The sequence below is a fragment of the Alligator sinensis genome, unplaced genomic scaffold (genome assembly GCF_000455745.1).
Source record: "Alligator sinensis unplaced genomic scaffold, ASM45574v1 scaffold29_1, whole genome shotgun sequence".
NCBI lineage: Eukaryota > Metazoa > Chordata > Crocodylia > Alligatoridae > Alligator > Alligator sinensis.
Window position 1 is genome coordinate 1,650,851 of NW_005841933.1, and position 16,128 is coordinate 1,666,978.

The 16,128-nt window shown below is 37.7% G+C and overlaps 1 protein-coding gene across 1 annotated transcript in view; it reads right to left on the reverse strand.

Annotated features, from left to right (window-relative positions):
• PLCL2 (phospholipase C like 2) overlaps positions 1-16,128 on the reverse strand; it is a 101,724-nt gene that overhangs the window by 64,598 nt on the left and 20,998 nt on the right. Inside the window, 3 exon segments of the mRNA XM_006039457.3 lie at positions 10,888-11,091; positions 15,129-16,115; positions 16,117-16,128. The exon segment at positions 16,117-16,128 is cut by the window's right edge and continues 1,473 nt beyond it. Coding sequence (XP_006039519.2) covers positions 10,888-11,091; positions 15,129-16,115; positions 16,117-16,128 — 1,203 coding nt within the window.

Genomic DNA, 16,128 nt, shown 5'->3' on the forward strand with positions numbered 1-16,128 from the left:
TCATCTTCTCCACCTTAAAGACATTAAAATCCATTTTAACTTCAACAGTCATTAGTTCATGCTTCATAAATATCTGACTCCAGTGAAATAAAAAGAAAAGGGGAAACATGGTATATGAACAAAGCTTAATCTATACAACTGTATTGTAAACTGATGAAAAATTCAAAGGAAAAAAATCCTGAAAAAACACATCATAAAAACACCCAGAAAAACATCCCAAGTCACCCCGGAAAAAAATAATAGGTCTAATTCAGTGTTATCTTTTAAACTGTTTATATCTGAGATAATTAGCTGTGAGGGAACTGGAAGATAGAAGAAAAGAGAAACATGGAGTGTACACCATCCATGACCATATATTGAAATTGGACAATCTTTCACTTTGATGGTGTAGTTATCACCAGCACAGATTTCCCTTTAGCACAGAGAAAAAGTCACATTCTGCATCATGTGGCACTAGAGCCTGACTATCAAACAACAGTTAGCATTTGAATCTACCTCTGGCAGACTGGGAACCTCACCACAAATCAGATAATGCCCTCTATTACCTATGGATTTTGCAGCATAATCTGAATCTGCCCAGATGAGAATGACTGTACTTCTGAAAAAATTAGTGACAGATGATGATTATTTTTTCCTAAAGAACTTGCCCAGGCTATTCACTGTATTTTCCATCAATATTTTTTCTTCTCTTTTTAGAGCAGATTAACATAAATATCTATTAACCATTTCTTAGAATCAAAATCTGTAGATATTTAGTTAACATTGCCAGAGCTATTTGTAATACTAAATTGCAATCAATGATCTTTTTCACTGCTGATGTGCATCTAGTTCTCAAGAAAAATGGTTCTAATTCTATATGGAATTGAGAATGAAAAGGAACATATTATACAAAGTCAATGGCAACAACAACAACAAAGAGCTGTACTTACTGAAATACTGAACTGTTTTGCCAATTTTATAACTTAACTCTTTATGTAATATATGTTCTACCTTGTATCAAATTAGTAAAACACAAAGTATAAAGGAAAAGTGAAGTATGTAAAATGAAAGCTAAAACCCTTGAACTTCCATACATCTGTGTTAAATGTAGTCATGTGTCACTTATGGTCAGTGAGATGACCATATTGTACAGGTAAATAAAGTGTGCAATTTCTTAAAGGTCAGGGAAATAAGTAATTTTTTTAGTTTCAAAATACTTCAATTATGACAAAATTTAGAATACATTGTATGTTTCCTATATCAAATTGTAATAACATGAATAATATTTTCCCTTAAATGCACAGCTACTTGGTAAATCATCCCATAAACTACACAGCATAAAATGATTTTTATAATACCCTACAGTGGTAAATGGGGAGCAACTAATAATATCAAAGAGAACTGATACAACTAATAGAAACATGGACACCTGATCTTCATTCAGTGGTAGAACAAACCGTCCACCAAAGCCTCCACCATAGTTTTTGTGCCAAATCTATAACCAGACTGGCAACAATCAAGGACATCTGAGGTGCACACAGTTGTCTCTCTCTTTCGTATGGCATTTTAGGATTACAACATTCATAGATTAATATCTAAATTTGATAACTATTCAACTGCTTCAGGGGTAGCTGCATGGATTCATTTTAGATCACCATTAAATGATCTAACTGAGCCATCATTCACAATGTGTTGCACCATCTGCAAAAACTGCACCACAATGACAACCAGGACTCTCTTTGATTTTCCATTTATGGAGTGGGTGTCCACATTTTCCATGAAACGTCCAGGTGTAATTCAGGGTGGATGAAATCTTTCTCGGTAGGTCATTCTGGATTCACAGAAGCATACTAACTGGTATGAGATACTTTATTTTATTTGCAAAGTAATCAGAAACTGAAATCAGAAACCAAGGTGGGCGATGAAAATTAAGTGAGCTGAACAGCACTCCTATCTGCTGATCAAGTTTTCCCAGGTGCTGCGAGAGGCAATTACACAACATGAAAAAGAAAGAAGCCAGACGCAACAGCAACATATTTTCTAAGCCTGTGCAAGAAACACATCATTTCCAGATGACTAAATATCTTCAATCCCCTGACTACTACACACAACTCCAAATATGTTTCACAACTTTGCAAAAGAACTTCAGAGAAACTTAGAAATCATCTTCTTCACCTAACCTACTGCAAAAGCGATCAACTCAGGAAGGAAATCACCACATGCTGCAGCTTAAAAGAAAAAAAACCCAGACATCTTCCCAAACATTATACAATGTATACAAAGAGACTACCAAATATTTTCTACAACATCCATCCAACATAAAAAGAAGAAATTGAACCAATTACTCTAGGAACAATTTCCCCAACAACAAAACAGCTTGCAGAGAAACAACACTAACACCTTACAGCATTCCAACCTCAAACTCGATGAAACTGAAAGAAGCAACCGACCCTCAAATATCATCACTCTCTCCATGTACACACTTACCAAAACTGAAAAATCTCTCTCTCTAAAGGCCTGAATTTCTATCCAGAAAAATACCCTAATAAAATACTTTAATGTGGAAAACTAGAAGAATTCTTCTGATGCCTCTGCCTCAAGGAATATTTCCACAACCAAAATGAATCCACTTCCAACAATACTTCATACTTCGACAATAGAGAAGAAAAAAATCCCCCCAAAAACCAAAAAACCCCCTCAGATTGAACACCTCACAGTGGACAAAATTCTAACCTTGACCGCTATATTCACTGCTTCAGGAGAAAGAATGAACGAGAAAATAATCAACAACACACACCACTATAACAGCCTCTCCCTCTCAGAGAGAAGGGCCGTGGAATCCCTAAGATCTAACCATCAAATAGTAATAAAACCCGCATATAAAGGAGCTATAGTTATCCTTAACCATGAAAACTACATAAAAGATGCCAACAGAAAACTCTCTGACACCACCTGCTACAAAAAACTAGAGGAAGATCCTACTCCTCTTTTCATCTTGAAACTCAAAACTTCTATCAAATCATTTCCATCAGAACTACAAGAAAAGCTACAGAACTTGATCTCCTCACTACCCAAACCAGGGACTTTTTACATGCTTCCTAAAATCCACAAACAAGCGAACCCTGGCAGACCTATCATATCCAATCATGGAACCCTCAGCAAGGAAATGTCAGGTTTCATTGAATCCACCCTAAAACCTCTTGTCACCCAAAGAGTGAGTTTTGTCCAAGATACCACCGACTTTCTATGAAAAGTTAAAAACATAGGGCACCTTCCCAGCAACACCATCCTAGTCACCATGGACGTTACCAGCTTATACACCAACATCCCAAACCAGGATGGCATCCAAGCCTGCCTTATATATCTATAAGAGTAAAATTACAACTTAGAGTACAGACCCAAAGATATTACTGAACTTATATACTTCATCCTCACACACAACTTCACCTTCAATAATCAACACTTCCTCCAGGCCATGGACAAAGCTATGGGCACAGAAATGGCCCCACAATGCACCACGCTTTTTATGATCCACCTGGAAGAAGAATTCTTCAAGGACTGCACTATCAAACCCTTGCTATACTTAAGATATATCGATGACATCATCATTTGGACTGAAAACCTGCAATCTCTAACTGCTTTCCATCAGATAGTCAACAAGCATCACCCCTCCATCAGACTATTTATTGAATACTCCAGCACCAACAGTTCCTTTTTAGACACGATGATCACTACCCAGAATGGTAAAATACAGCCCATCATATATGAGAAACCCATAGAGCAACATGCATATTTACACAAAACCAGCAATCACCCTAAACATACCAAGAAAGCTATGATATACAGCCATGTCCTCCAATATCACCAAATTTGCACTGAGGAAAACACCCACAATTGTCACCTCACATATCTCAAATGGACTTTCATTCAACAAGGACACTCCTCCAGAGAGACAGATTGCACTTTTGAAAGAGTCACCCAGATACTACTGTACTGCTGAAGAATTCTTTCAGCAGTACAGAAGAAAATCTCCCATGAATCGTACACCACTGGCTATGACATATCATCCCTCCTTGGAACCTATACAGAAAATCCTCAAATAGCAACCCATACTAGAAAGACGACCCAATTCTTAAACAGATCTTCCCAAAACCACCTACCCTAGCCTTTAAACAAGCACCAAACTTTGCCTACCTCATCACCAGAAGCAAACTTCCTACAGCCCAAAACACAACAAATGGATCCAGACCATGACATGACAAGAAATGTAATCTGCCACCATATCTCCACCGCCCCCACAATTACTACACCCCACAACAGAATCATCACCAGTCCTGGATCTTACAACTGCACCTCCAAAAATGTTATACATCTCATCCAGTGCATCAAATACCCTGATGGAAAATAGGTAGGAGAAACCAAACAACAACTGCATACCAGAATGGATGCACACTGGAAATCTATCAAAGATAAGAATATCCAATTACCTGTGGGGGCGCACTTCTCACAAGAAAACCATTCTCTCTCCAATCTCTTGGTTCTAATCCTCAAAGGGAGTTTACAAAACACCTTTCACAGACAAGCCTACGAACTTCACTGCATTAGTCTACTGGATACAAAAAAATCACGGACTAAACATAGACATTGTATTTATGACACATCATAACCCGCCTTAATTGGACTCCTCAGGTAACCTCTCCACTTTGTACCAGCTATATTCATTCCCTTTTCCTCCCCCCACCCCCACCTGTCTCTCATCCATTGACTACAGCTGCAGTCATTCCCCTTCTCTCCCTCCCCCCCCGGTCTCTTATCCATTGACATTTTCACTGACTGGCTTTCTTGCACACATACTGGCCTCTGGCTGCTTTACTATTCGATCAAGGAAGAGCACAGACCAACTGCAGATACTTCCTCAGCCTGACAAAGGGTATCTATACCTGAAAGCTTGCAAAGAAGAATTTTTCCAACTATCTGAGTTGGTCTAATGAAAAAGAACCTTGTCTGTGGAAGAGGCAATGAACTTGTTTTGACTTCCCACACAGCTTTATCTTACAGAGTTCAGTTACTCTTTATAGCACAATAGATCAGCTTCAGTCCAATATTTCTACCATAAGAGTTCAACTCCCCTAAATTCTTCTGTTGCAAGCCATGGTAAGCTGTGAAGGTAAAGTTCTGTCAGTGGCCATACACAAAAGATTACTGTAACATCCTACAATAACCATTATCTCACAGCCTAGCAAATAAAGGTTATCTTATCTCAGACTCTACCAGTACTGCTCTGACTCCATTAAAGTGGGCAGTCCAAATGGAATTGCTTGTCCCAACAGAACAGATAGCCCCTAAGGTAAAAATGCAGCAAATTCATAGTTTCATAGTTGGTAGGGTCAGAAGGGACCTGAGCAGATCATCAAGTCCAACTGCCTGCCATGGCAGGAAAGAGTACTGGAGTCAAACAACCACGGCAAGGTGTTCATCTAGCCTCCTCTTAAAGACCCCCAGGGTAGAAGCCAGCACTACTTATCTTGGAAGTTGGTTCCAGATCCTAGCCGCCCTGACAGTGAAGTAGTGCCTCCTGATATCTAGCCTGAATCTACCCTCTGCTAGCTTGTGACTGTTATTTCTTGTCACTCCTGGGAGTGCTCGGGGGAACAGGGACTCCCCCAATGCCTGCTGGTCCCTCCTGACTAGTTTGTAAATTACTTCATATCACTGTCTTAATTTGCCACTATTTAACCTACAATATCAGTTTAGCCATGTATATGAGTTCAACCTATAACCGTCTGTAATAACCACATGACTACTTATAATAAAGACAGAACACTACCATTATTTTGAGGATTCATCATCCAAGTGCATGCCAGGGTCAGCAAGCAAAATCAGTTTTGGTGTCTTCAAACACTTATGGCCTCTGTCAACTAACAAGATGGCTTTTATTTGTATCAATATGCAGAAGTAAATGAAGACCAGTGGCAGCTAGACCCTATCTCTAGGAAGCACAAATTAAACAGGGTGCTTAATTTGATAAAAATGGACATTGGAATCAATGATACTTGGTTAATGGACAGTGCCAGTTTCCCAATTTACATGGCTACCTGTGTTACTTGCAGACATGTTAAGTGGCTTAAGCATATTGAACCAAAAACCTGACAGATGCCAACTGCATCAAAGCTGATCTCACAGTATTATCCAACCAAGTTTCAGTGATTAGCTACCTCATCATTACATTAAAAACTGATGCACAGACAAGCAGGTTCTTTGTGACAGCTGGCTTCTGCTGAATGATGTCCCAGCATATGCTTTGCTGGTGTCATCATACTTATTATTGAACAGTGCTGCAGACTGAAGCCTGCCTCTTGGAACAAGATAAGTATTTTTTCCCTTGCCATTGCACAGTTTTATAAAGTTTTTACTCTTCCCATGAGTTATCCTATAGGGCATAAGACATTAAAAAACATGCAATGGTGTGGAAGAAGCACTTGCCTTATCTCCAGGCTTCAGTATACAGCAGTGTTCAGTGATGGGTGTGATGACACCAGCAGAGTGTATGCTGAAGTATCACACAGAGGAAGCTGCAGTTCATGAACTTGAGGGGAAAAAATAAAACATTGTTAAATGCTGAAAAAGATGTTATAAATGTCCATTTTCCTAGTGCCTCAACAAAATATTCTGATCTTTTGATCAAGCTTACAGTGTGTCTTTAAGGAATCTTTTGTACATTCATCAATAGGGGAAAAATAAGTATCTTTGTGTGCTAAGAAACAGATTTATTTTGTTCCTAGTTATATTGCTGCTTTATATTATTCGGAAGGCATTCCTTGACACTCTAATGCATAGACAAAAGTTAAAAATACTTTTTTTTTAACATTCCTTGGTGAAATACTGGTTCTAATCAAGTCAATGTCAAAATCCTGTGACCAGGCTTCTGTCCCTCTCACCCAATTTCTACCCCATATCACTTGCATCTCCCCAACTATGAGTGGCCATTTTATCCATCAAAACAAAAAGATGGAAGGTCCAATCAAATCATCATTGAACTAGCAGATTTTAGCTGAACTCGGCCCTAGAAAACAAGACAAAGATACCCAAATAGAAATTTCTGAAGTTAACTGATACAATAGTGAATGCAGACCACAGTATACATTCTTGTGTATGGTATATCTTTATGGCAAGAATATATAAAGTAACAAGTATCCTGAGGTGCTTTTAATTAACTGATCGTCAATTGGCTCATTGTTTCTTCAATAACTATGTTGTTCCTGTGTTACATTAAAGACACTTTCAGTAGTATCATGCATCCCTGTAGAATTGTACTCTTTAGTAATTACTTTATTGCAGACAAATTCTTTTAGTGAAGAGGACTTGCATCCTTTCATAGTTTATTGAACGAATATATCAAGCTCTGTAGTCACTCCTTGTGCAAACAAATTCTACTGAATAACTAAAAACCTCTGTTGACCACCATGCTAGTGTAAATGTTTAGTCCTGCTTTTTTAGTTGAGAAAGTATTTCTGACAAAGAAGTGTTAAATATTCAATTACTGTATCTGTCTGAGATGGACTAACCCTGAAACAGTGGATGCTTTGAAAACATCCATACTGACCATGTGTCATATTCAGAATGAAACAATGTAAACCAAAGATAATCTATGCACTTACCATGGTAACCAAGGTTTGTTTGAAAAACATTCTGCAAAGTAATGCCTGTTATTACCCTGATTTCACATTGATAATAGGTGATGCATCTTGGAACAACTCCATTAAAATGTAATTCTGACCTGTCCATTCAGCACATGCAAGCCCAAAATAAGAAAAACAGGAAAGTACTTTTCCTACATGTACTCCCAAGTTAGCTGTAGCATACCAAACAACAAAAAAGAATGCCCTTGGAATCTGCATACAGAGTGCTTGCTTGCCTGGGGATCTTTATTTCAGTTTGCCCCAAAAAGTAAAACAACACATCCATGGTATGAATGATGGCATCAGACTACAAGGATTCTACCATAGGAAATAACTGAATTGCACAGGCCAGGTCCAGCCTGGATTCCCTTCCGTTTTGGAGAGTCCCTTTCATTTCTATCATGCTTTCTCAGAAAAAAGAAGAATGCGACTACCGGCCTGCCCTGCTCTCCTGGCTGTGAAAAAGTGTAATTGGGACCACCAAGAACCAGCAGAACCCCTCAGTTCTCTCGCTTCAATGAGAGGGAAGGGGAGTTCTTGTCCAACCTGCTCATGGAAATTCAATCTCTAGCCATAAAACCAGAGTCAACAGAATAGACTTCTTCACGCTTCTTCCCTAGGTCCCTTCTTTCATGGACATTACCCATCTCTTAAGTGTTTTGATAGGCAAACCTGGGACATGAGTAATATCATCCCAAAAGATTTAGTGAACCTTTAAGAAAGACTTGTACATCCTATTACATTCCCCAAAACCAAGATTAACAGACCATATGAAATTTTACAGACTAGCTCAAAGTACATTTTTTCTGGAAAACTTTCTGTCAAATTGTGTCACACACTTGGAGGTTACAGAGGTTTAAAAATGAAGTACCACTAATTTTCAAAAGAATTTTCATTTGCTTACTTGCTTATTGAGGCTTATTATATCATTAAAGTGACTTAAGTCTAGAAATTCCGTTTTTCTGCTTGTCTTTACACAGACAAGTCTTTAGCTTTTTGAGTTAAAATAAAGTTTCATTGTAAAGTTTACAGATATTTTATTTACAGAATAACGTATGCGTGTCTGATAGATTTTCTCCAAAGTACATATCAAAACAAAGCTATTTAATGTTCAAACCATGCACCAAGAAAAAGCCATATGAGGAATCTGTTCCAAGAAAGTAAGTAAAAAAGTAAGCCTTATGTAGAACAAGGGTTTATTTGAGAACTTTTAAGTTTTGCAGAGAGTTTTGTCAGAGAAAGTCTTTTTTCTCCTTTGAAAGTATGACCTTGCCTAGGCAACTTCCACCTTTTTCCTTGCCAAAAAAAGCCCAAACGGCATCATCATACCATTATGATTGATCAGAAATACCAGCGACCTCTGTTTGTTTAGATATTCCAGATGATATATGGAAAACACAGCACAGAAATGCTCAGCAAAGAGCAGTTCCACTAGTGTGTCACCAGCCTCAGAACAACCAGACATTTGAGGACAAAGTTTTCCATCGGTAACATGGGACATCGTCAAACATTCACTTGGAGCAGTTTCAAAAGGTGAGGGCAAGCTGTTGCTGCTCCAGACAAAATCACTCTGGCTTTAACCCTGCTTAATCCAGGGTTAAAACTGGGGAAACATAGCTCTCCTGTATTACTACAGGCTTGTACACACATAACAAAGTAACAGCCCCTGCATGGTCCTGACCAACTGTTACCCCTCTCCTTATAAAACCAAGCAAAATTTGTCCATGCTTAAAGAGTTTATTTTCATCTGTAATCCCAACAGATTTGGAACACATTGTACTGGATTGCAGCAATTACAATATCATTTAAACCAAGCTGTACCATAAACAGTGGAAGGCCGGAGCTAATGGGTCCTAGACCCCCCAAATGTGGCTCCACTGCTCCAGTGCCACCACCACACCCCGCAGCCACAGCACCATGCCCAGCACCTCGACCACAACAGCTCTGCAGGAGTGAGGGGCAGGATCAAGCAGATGCACCCTGTACTGCCCCCTGCACCCCACCCTCTATGCCCCCAGCCCACCCAAATAATATTTTCTCCTGCTGCCTATGAGCTGTACCTTTATTTATACCTCTCAGCTACGTACAACCTATAAAACTCAACCTGCACTGCTGGTTAACAAAATTCGCAATTTGCGCTTTGGTCCAGTAACTATTCTAAAGGCTGAGCTGAGAAACTGCCTCCAGAATGTTACTCAGTTTATGTATTTCCAGGTCCACAGTTAAGGGCTTGATTTTCAAAATGTTCTTTCTTTAGGAAGTCTGTTCAGCTGTTTGGCTTTTTCTGTATTTAAATATAAAACATGTAGAAAAATCCTAAAATATCTGCGTTCTAAAATATCTATATACCAGCATAATATATACTATATCTACTGTAGAAGTTATTTTTAAAAATTCAAACTCTACCTGTATGTGAGAGACCAGCTTGCATTGTATGCCAGTTTTGGGTACCCAAGAGATTGTTTCTTGCCCTATTCCTTATTGCTTTAAATGAAATCAGGAAGATTCCTGATTGTAGTTCATAGAGATTTTCCTCCATAAACTTAAATAATTTAGGCTTTATAATTAAGAATTTCGTATTTTACTGCAGTATATCCATTAGTATTTTTTTTAAAGAGTTCTTTCTTTCCAGAAAAATCTTTTCCATTTCCAGTTTCTAATAGCACTGTTTGCAGCCTTACTGTAGTACAAAAAAGCTGAAATGAACATTAGAGCTGATTACAGAATGTACAAGGGTGCTTGAGTGTTATAGCCTATTTACATAAAAAGTACAAGCAGACTTCAACAGTATCAAGCTTCTCATAAAATGACAGTGCTTAAAAACAAAACTTCCTACTCTTTGTTTGAATCAAGGGTAAAAAGAACAGCATCTCCATAAATGGAAAATGTGAAGTAACAAATTACTGTACAGCTGTAATAAAATTATAGATGCATAAAGATTTACAAGTTTGTCCAAACAGGTTAATTGCTACCACTAACATATTCTTTATTACAAATAGTAAAATCTTTTTTCACTTTTCTTGTAGTATATTAATTTTTACATTTCACATCATATAAAAACACTGTCAAATTGTGTATGTTTGTAAGAATGACTTTTCAATCACAAGTAATGAAGCATGAAATAGAAAATCACAAATTAGAATGACCTTTCAAAACAGACATGGGTACCGTATATTATAAAAAGAAAGTCTTTCAAGTAGCATACATAAAATCACAAAGGACTACTCACCGTGTCATATGCTGTTACAATCTTTTTCAAGACCTCTGGAACAGTCCCTTGGAGTTCCATTGTGGGATACTGATCATTGAGATTCAGTGCTACCAAGGGTGTATTATCAGGACCAACCAAGCGTGTAGACACTGCCAGAACACACTGCATAAGATTTGCTACAGGAGAGAGGCCACATAATTCTTTGAATGAAACTACTGCATTCTGTTAAAAAGAAAAGAAAGAAGTTGCTTTATAGTTAACCATGAATTTTAATCTCTCATTGCTTCAGGTTAACAAATTAGTTTAAATGCATAACAGTAACAGCCAAACTGCAGTGTGAAACATCAACGGTTTTGTCCTGAACAAGTGGCACTTCTTTAAAGCAAACAATGTGTCATAGGTATTTGCAATATTTAATCAGAGATATTAAAATTCAAACAAAATTAAAATATAGACACAGAAAAGGAAGTCTACCCAAATAAAAGTTTAACATGCCACCATTAACTTAAAAGTAAACACAAAAGCAATGAACTACTAAACCATGCTGATAAAATGTGTTCCTGAAAAGCTGTAAAGACATTTAAATTTATTTAATGAAATGAAACAATATCCCAAACCAGGTACACTCAACAGAGCAAGTCAGACTCTTTGTAACTTTAAACATACCTGTTCTATCTCAGTATAGTCCAGACATGCTGTGGATCTGATGGCTCCCACTTGGTGTAATAGCTGAACATTGTATTGCCAGTAGTAATGCCCCTCCTATTACAGAACCTCACTGAAGTGGCCTTCTATGCGTACTTTATTCGTTAAATCCAATTTTGCACACTTTTTCCAAATTCCTAGCATTTCTATTTTATATCCTGTAGAATAGAATATAAAAATATATATGTTTAAGCTTAAAGAATATTTGCAATATTGTAAATATTAGTTCTTTGAGGTGACACTAGTCTCCACTGAAATTACATGATGGGAATGTTCTCATCATCATAATGAATTTAGGGTAGCTGCACCAAGTGGGAACTACTGATCTCTGGCAGGTCTGGAGTTTGTGGGTCTGTAAAAGAACATACATTTAAAAGTTACAAATGTGCTGAATGTTCCTCTTATCCTGCATGTGCTTTAACACATGATAAAGTTTACATTCTCATTTCCCCCCAGTCCACTTTACACTATTAAGGAAGTGCAGCGTAAACTTATTTCAAATAAATTAAAAGCTAAGATACACATGATATATAAATGTTTGTGTATATAAATTATTTCCAGTAAAGTCAAATGTACTAACCTACTTTACTTATAAAAGTAATTAATTTTAAAGGTTAGTAGTAAGCCCAAACAATTTGTAATCATTATATTGGATTTTAATGAAACATAAGACATCTAAAGAGGTAAACTGTGGAAAGTGCTTTTATACTGATTTTGTTTTATAGATTTAGAGATGTATTTTATTTATATATATATATCTATATATATATAGATATATATATAAATACACACACACGTAAAAAGCTGTAAAGACATTTAAATTTATTTAATAAAATGAAACAACAACTCAAACTGGGTACACTCAACAGAGCAAGTCAGAGTGTGTGTGTGTGTGTGTGTATTTCTGCCTTGAGCAGGGGGGGCTGAACTAGATGACCTTATAAGGTCCCCTCCACCCCTAATTTCCTATAATCTCAAAAACTAGTGTTGTAGATACACATTAAAAACAGGAGCTTTAGCAATAGGGAAACTAATCGTTTAATTTTATTATCCTTGATGCACCTAAAGAGCAGTTTTCCAGCCATATACCCAATATTTTGGGCACTTACCAGTGCGCTGTGGACATAGACATCTGCATGTTTGTTAAACGTGCAGCCAGGCTATGCACTAGTTGGGCAAGTAGGTGAATACTTGACCATATGTTAGGGGGAAGGGAGTGACCACCCTTCTTATATTTTAGCCTCAATAGCTGAATGGTTAGGACACTCACCCAGGCAGTGGGGAACCTGGGGTCTAAAACAGTCTAGAACAGGGGTGGCTCAACCCTGGGTCTGTGGGGCAGAGCCAGCCTGCGTGGCTCCAGAGGGGTCTGGAAATTTAGCAGGGTGGGGGAAGAGGAAGTCAAGACAATGAACATAGCCACTGCACTCCTTCTACCAAATTTCCACCTCCCACAGGACAAATGACATGACTCTGCACATGGCATCCCACCAGTATGAGTAAAACTAGGGTAGAAGGCCTTATCTGGCACACACAGGGCTAAGGCTGGGTTTGCAAGGTCTGATCAGACATGCACAGGGCAGGGTGGCAAGCCCAGTGTGGAGCAGTGACCGTGACCATGATCAGTACTGAATCAGGCCTGCGGCCCCACTACACACAACTCATCTGGCCCACAGGGCCAAAACGTTGGGCACCACTGGTATAGAGGACTATGGCCTACTGCATACAATATTGGGCTGTGAGTCAGGAGACCATAATTTACTCATTACCAATGACTTTAGACAACCTAGGTCCAAAGTGCACTTCACATCAGGCAGCCAGATGCAGGCAACCCCCACTTAGAGCTCTTAACTGGTTCCTGAAAAACCAAGCTTTAAGCAAAACAAGCATTAAGGGAAACCAAGAGTATCTGATGACCCAAGATGGCAACCACAAGTGTTTTTAATGACCCACAATGGTGACTGCAAGCGTTATAGCGAAACTTGCAGAGCGCTAAGTGAAATCAGATCAATTTAAAATGAGCATTACAGCAAAACAGCACTAAGCGGAACAGCGTTAAGTGGGGGTTGCCTGTATTCTAGTTATAAGTGTGGTATATCTGACAAGTGTACATAGTTTGCAATTCTATTACCCATTCAGTTAAGATATGTAAATTTAAAATTCTGTCATCCAACTAAGCTATATCTCTCCTGGGGACATTTCTTGATGATGATTTCTTGGTGATGAGCTGTAAATTTTTTAGTTCAAGTTCATCTTTCAGAGGGACAAAACAAAATAGATAAAAGGAAACTCACACCTAATAAATTAAATGTTTCCAAAATACATCAAATAGGAAAAATAAACTAGAATAAAATAAAACAGTAAAGCCTTATGAGCACAACTCATTGTCATTTTATATAATAGAACATATATTATATAAAATAACAGAATAATAGAAGTGTACCTTTTAATTAATTATAAATTAAATTAATTTAATAACTTACAATCATAAAGTCATTAATTAGCTAAAATCATGCTTCCATACTCTGTTTGTATTTCAGTACAATAATGTCCTTCGTATAAATCATACTGAATGGAATGAGGAAGCCATAGGAAACTGGATACAATTCATAAGAGCAGATACAACCTTAAAAAGTTAAACTACGGGCAAAATGTTCTTTAACGTAGCGTTCAATGTGGCTTTATTCATAAAGAGAATTATCTATAGTGATATGCAGTACAAGAAAATGCAAGTTTAAAATTGGGAATTAAGCCTCAAACATATGGCTTTGAAGCACTCTACCCTGAGAGTTACAGAAAATGTTTTAATAGGATATGCTGAATTTTATTTTTCTGTGCTAGGATTTTAACTTAAGGAAATAAGAAATGCCACACTAAGTCACACCATAGGTTTATCAACTCTGGCACCCTTCTGGGGTAGACAAACCCTGTAAAGATAACCTTACAGTGGCAGAGAACAGAGGCTAGGGGGGAAAGTTTTCATGCAGGGCCTATCTAGACTATTCAGAAGACTAGGAAGTCCTAATTTGGAGGCTAAACCTTATCATGTTTAATACCTACTGACAAATCAGTGCTGTATGAATTTGTCTGATCCTCTTTTGAACCAGCCTCTAAAACAGTTTGTGGCAATGAGTCCTACAAGTTAACTACACACTGTATGAAAACGAAACAAACTTTATTTTAAACTCCCCTCCTAATAACCTTATTGCAAGTCCCCTAGTTCTAGAATGGTGAGAGAGATCAAAAAGCAAATTTCCCTCCTTACTTTTTCCACACCATTCATTCAGGAAACAGACATGAATTATGGTATTAGAGCAGATATTTTTAGTGTGAAAAAACTATGTTTACATACCAGGAGTTAGACAGCATCTTTCAACTGTTGCTCCAACAGAGGTTTTGAAACTGACAAATGATAAATCTCAATAATAATCACTATTATAAGAAGCATTTATACAACTCTGTATAAAACACATGCTGCATAAATATCATAATACAAAAAAAGTAAAAAAAAAAAATTCATCAATACCGATCGTTTCATTGTAAAAAAACTGTACCTGCATATTTTCTCTCAGATCTGTAGCATCCCGTATAGGTTGGAGAGCATTCTTGAATACTTCATCTATCGTTTTAATCCATAATGTTCTCATAGAGGCATATTCCCTTGATTTCTTTCCCTTCCTCACTGACAGGCCCCGTTTATGAGGTTTCCCTCCACCCCTTCGATTAGTAATGGCCACATGAACAAATAAGAAAGAATGTGATAACATTTCTCCAGTTAAAGACTGCAGAGGAACATGACGATACCCTGTCTGTAAACACTCAAAAGGAATAGTGTACTGCCCAATAAATTCATCCCCAATAAAATCATCATCTAGTACTACAAAACGCAACATGGCTAGTTCTGGGAGATTAATTTGAAATTCAAAACTTTCATCAAAGATTGGATTATCTCCATTCTGATGCACAGTTTTTGTCCTTTGTTCCGCACAGTCTGCAGGGATTCCATGAATTTCAACATAAACATAAGGATCCACAACATCTCCTTTGGCACCTGACCCTTTGGGTTTAGGAAAGTTTTGTCCACTAATAATTTTAATATGAAGCAGCTGAGGTGAAACTCCAGGCACAGTGTCTTTTGTATTTGCACTGAAGAAAGATACTTCCTCTCGCATGATGGCAGGACGAAGGACATAGCCACAATTCCCATTTTGTCGAAACCAACCAATGTTGAGGTCCATCATTAAACCGGGTGTCTGAAAATTCATTGCTACTATTTGACAACCACATTTCCAAAAATCCTGGGGATTCATATTACTAGAGTCAATCCTCATTGGGCTGGGAAAAACCCTAGCAAGAAAACGTTTGTTGTAATTCACAAAGTCCCCTGGGTTTTCATTGGCATATCTGCTAGCAAGTACTTCATTAAATGAGCACACTTCCCAATATTTCTGGAGCTGAAAGGAAACTTGAAACTCTTTGAATTGAACTGATTTACATATGCTTACCAATTCAGAAAACTCTTTGCAAAGCTGAAATCGTTTCCCTGCCACAATG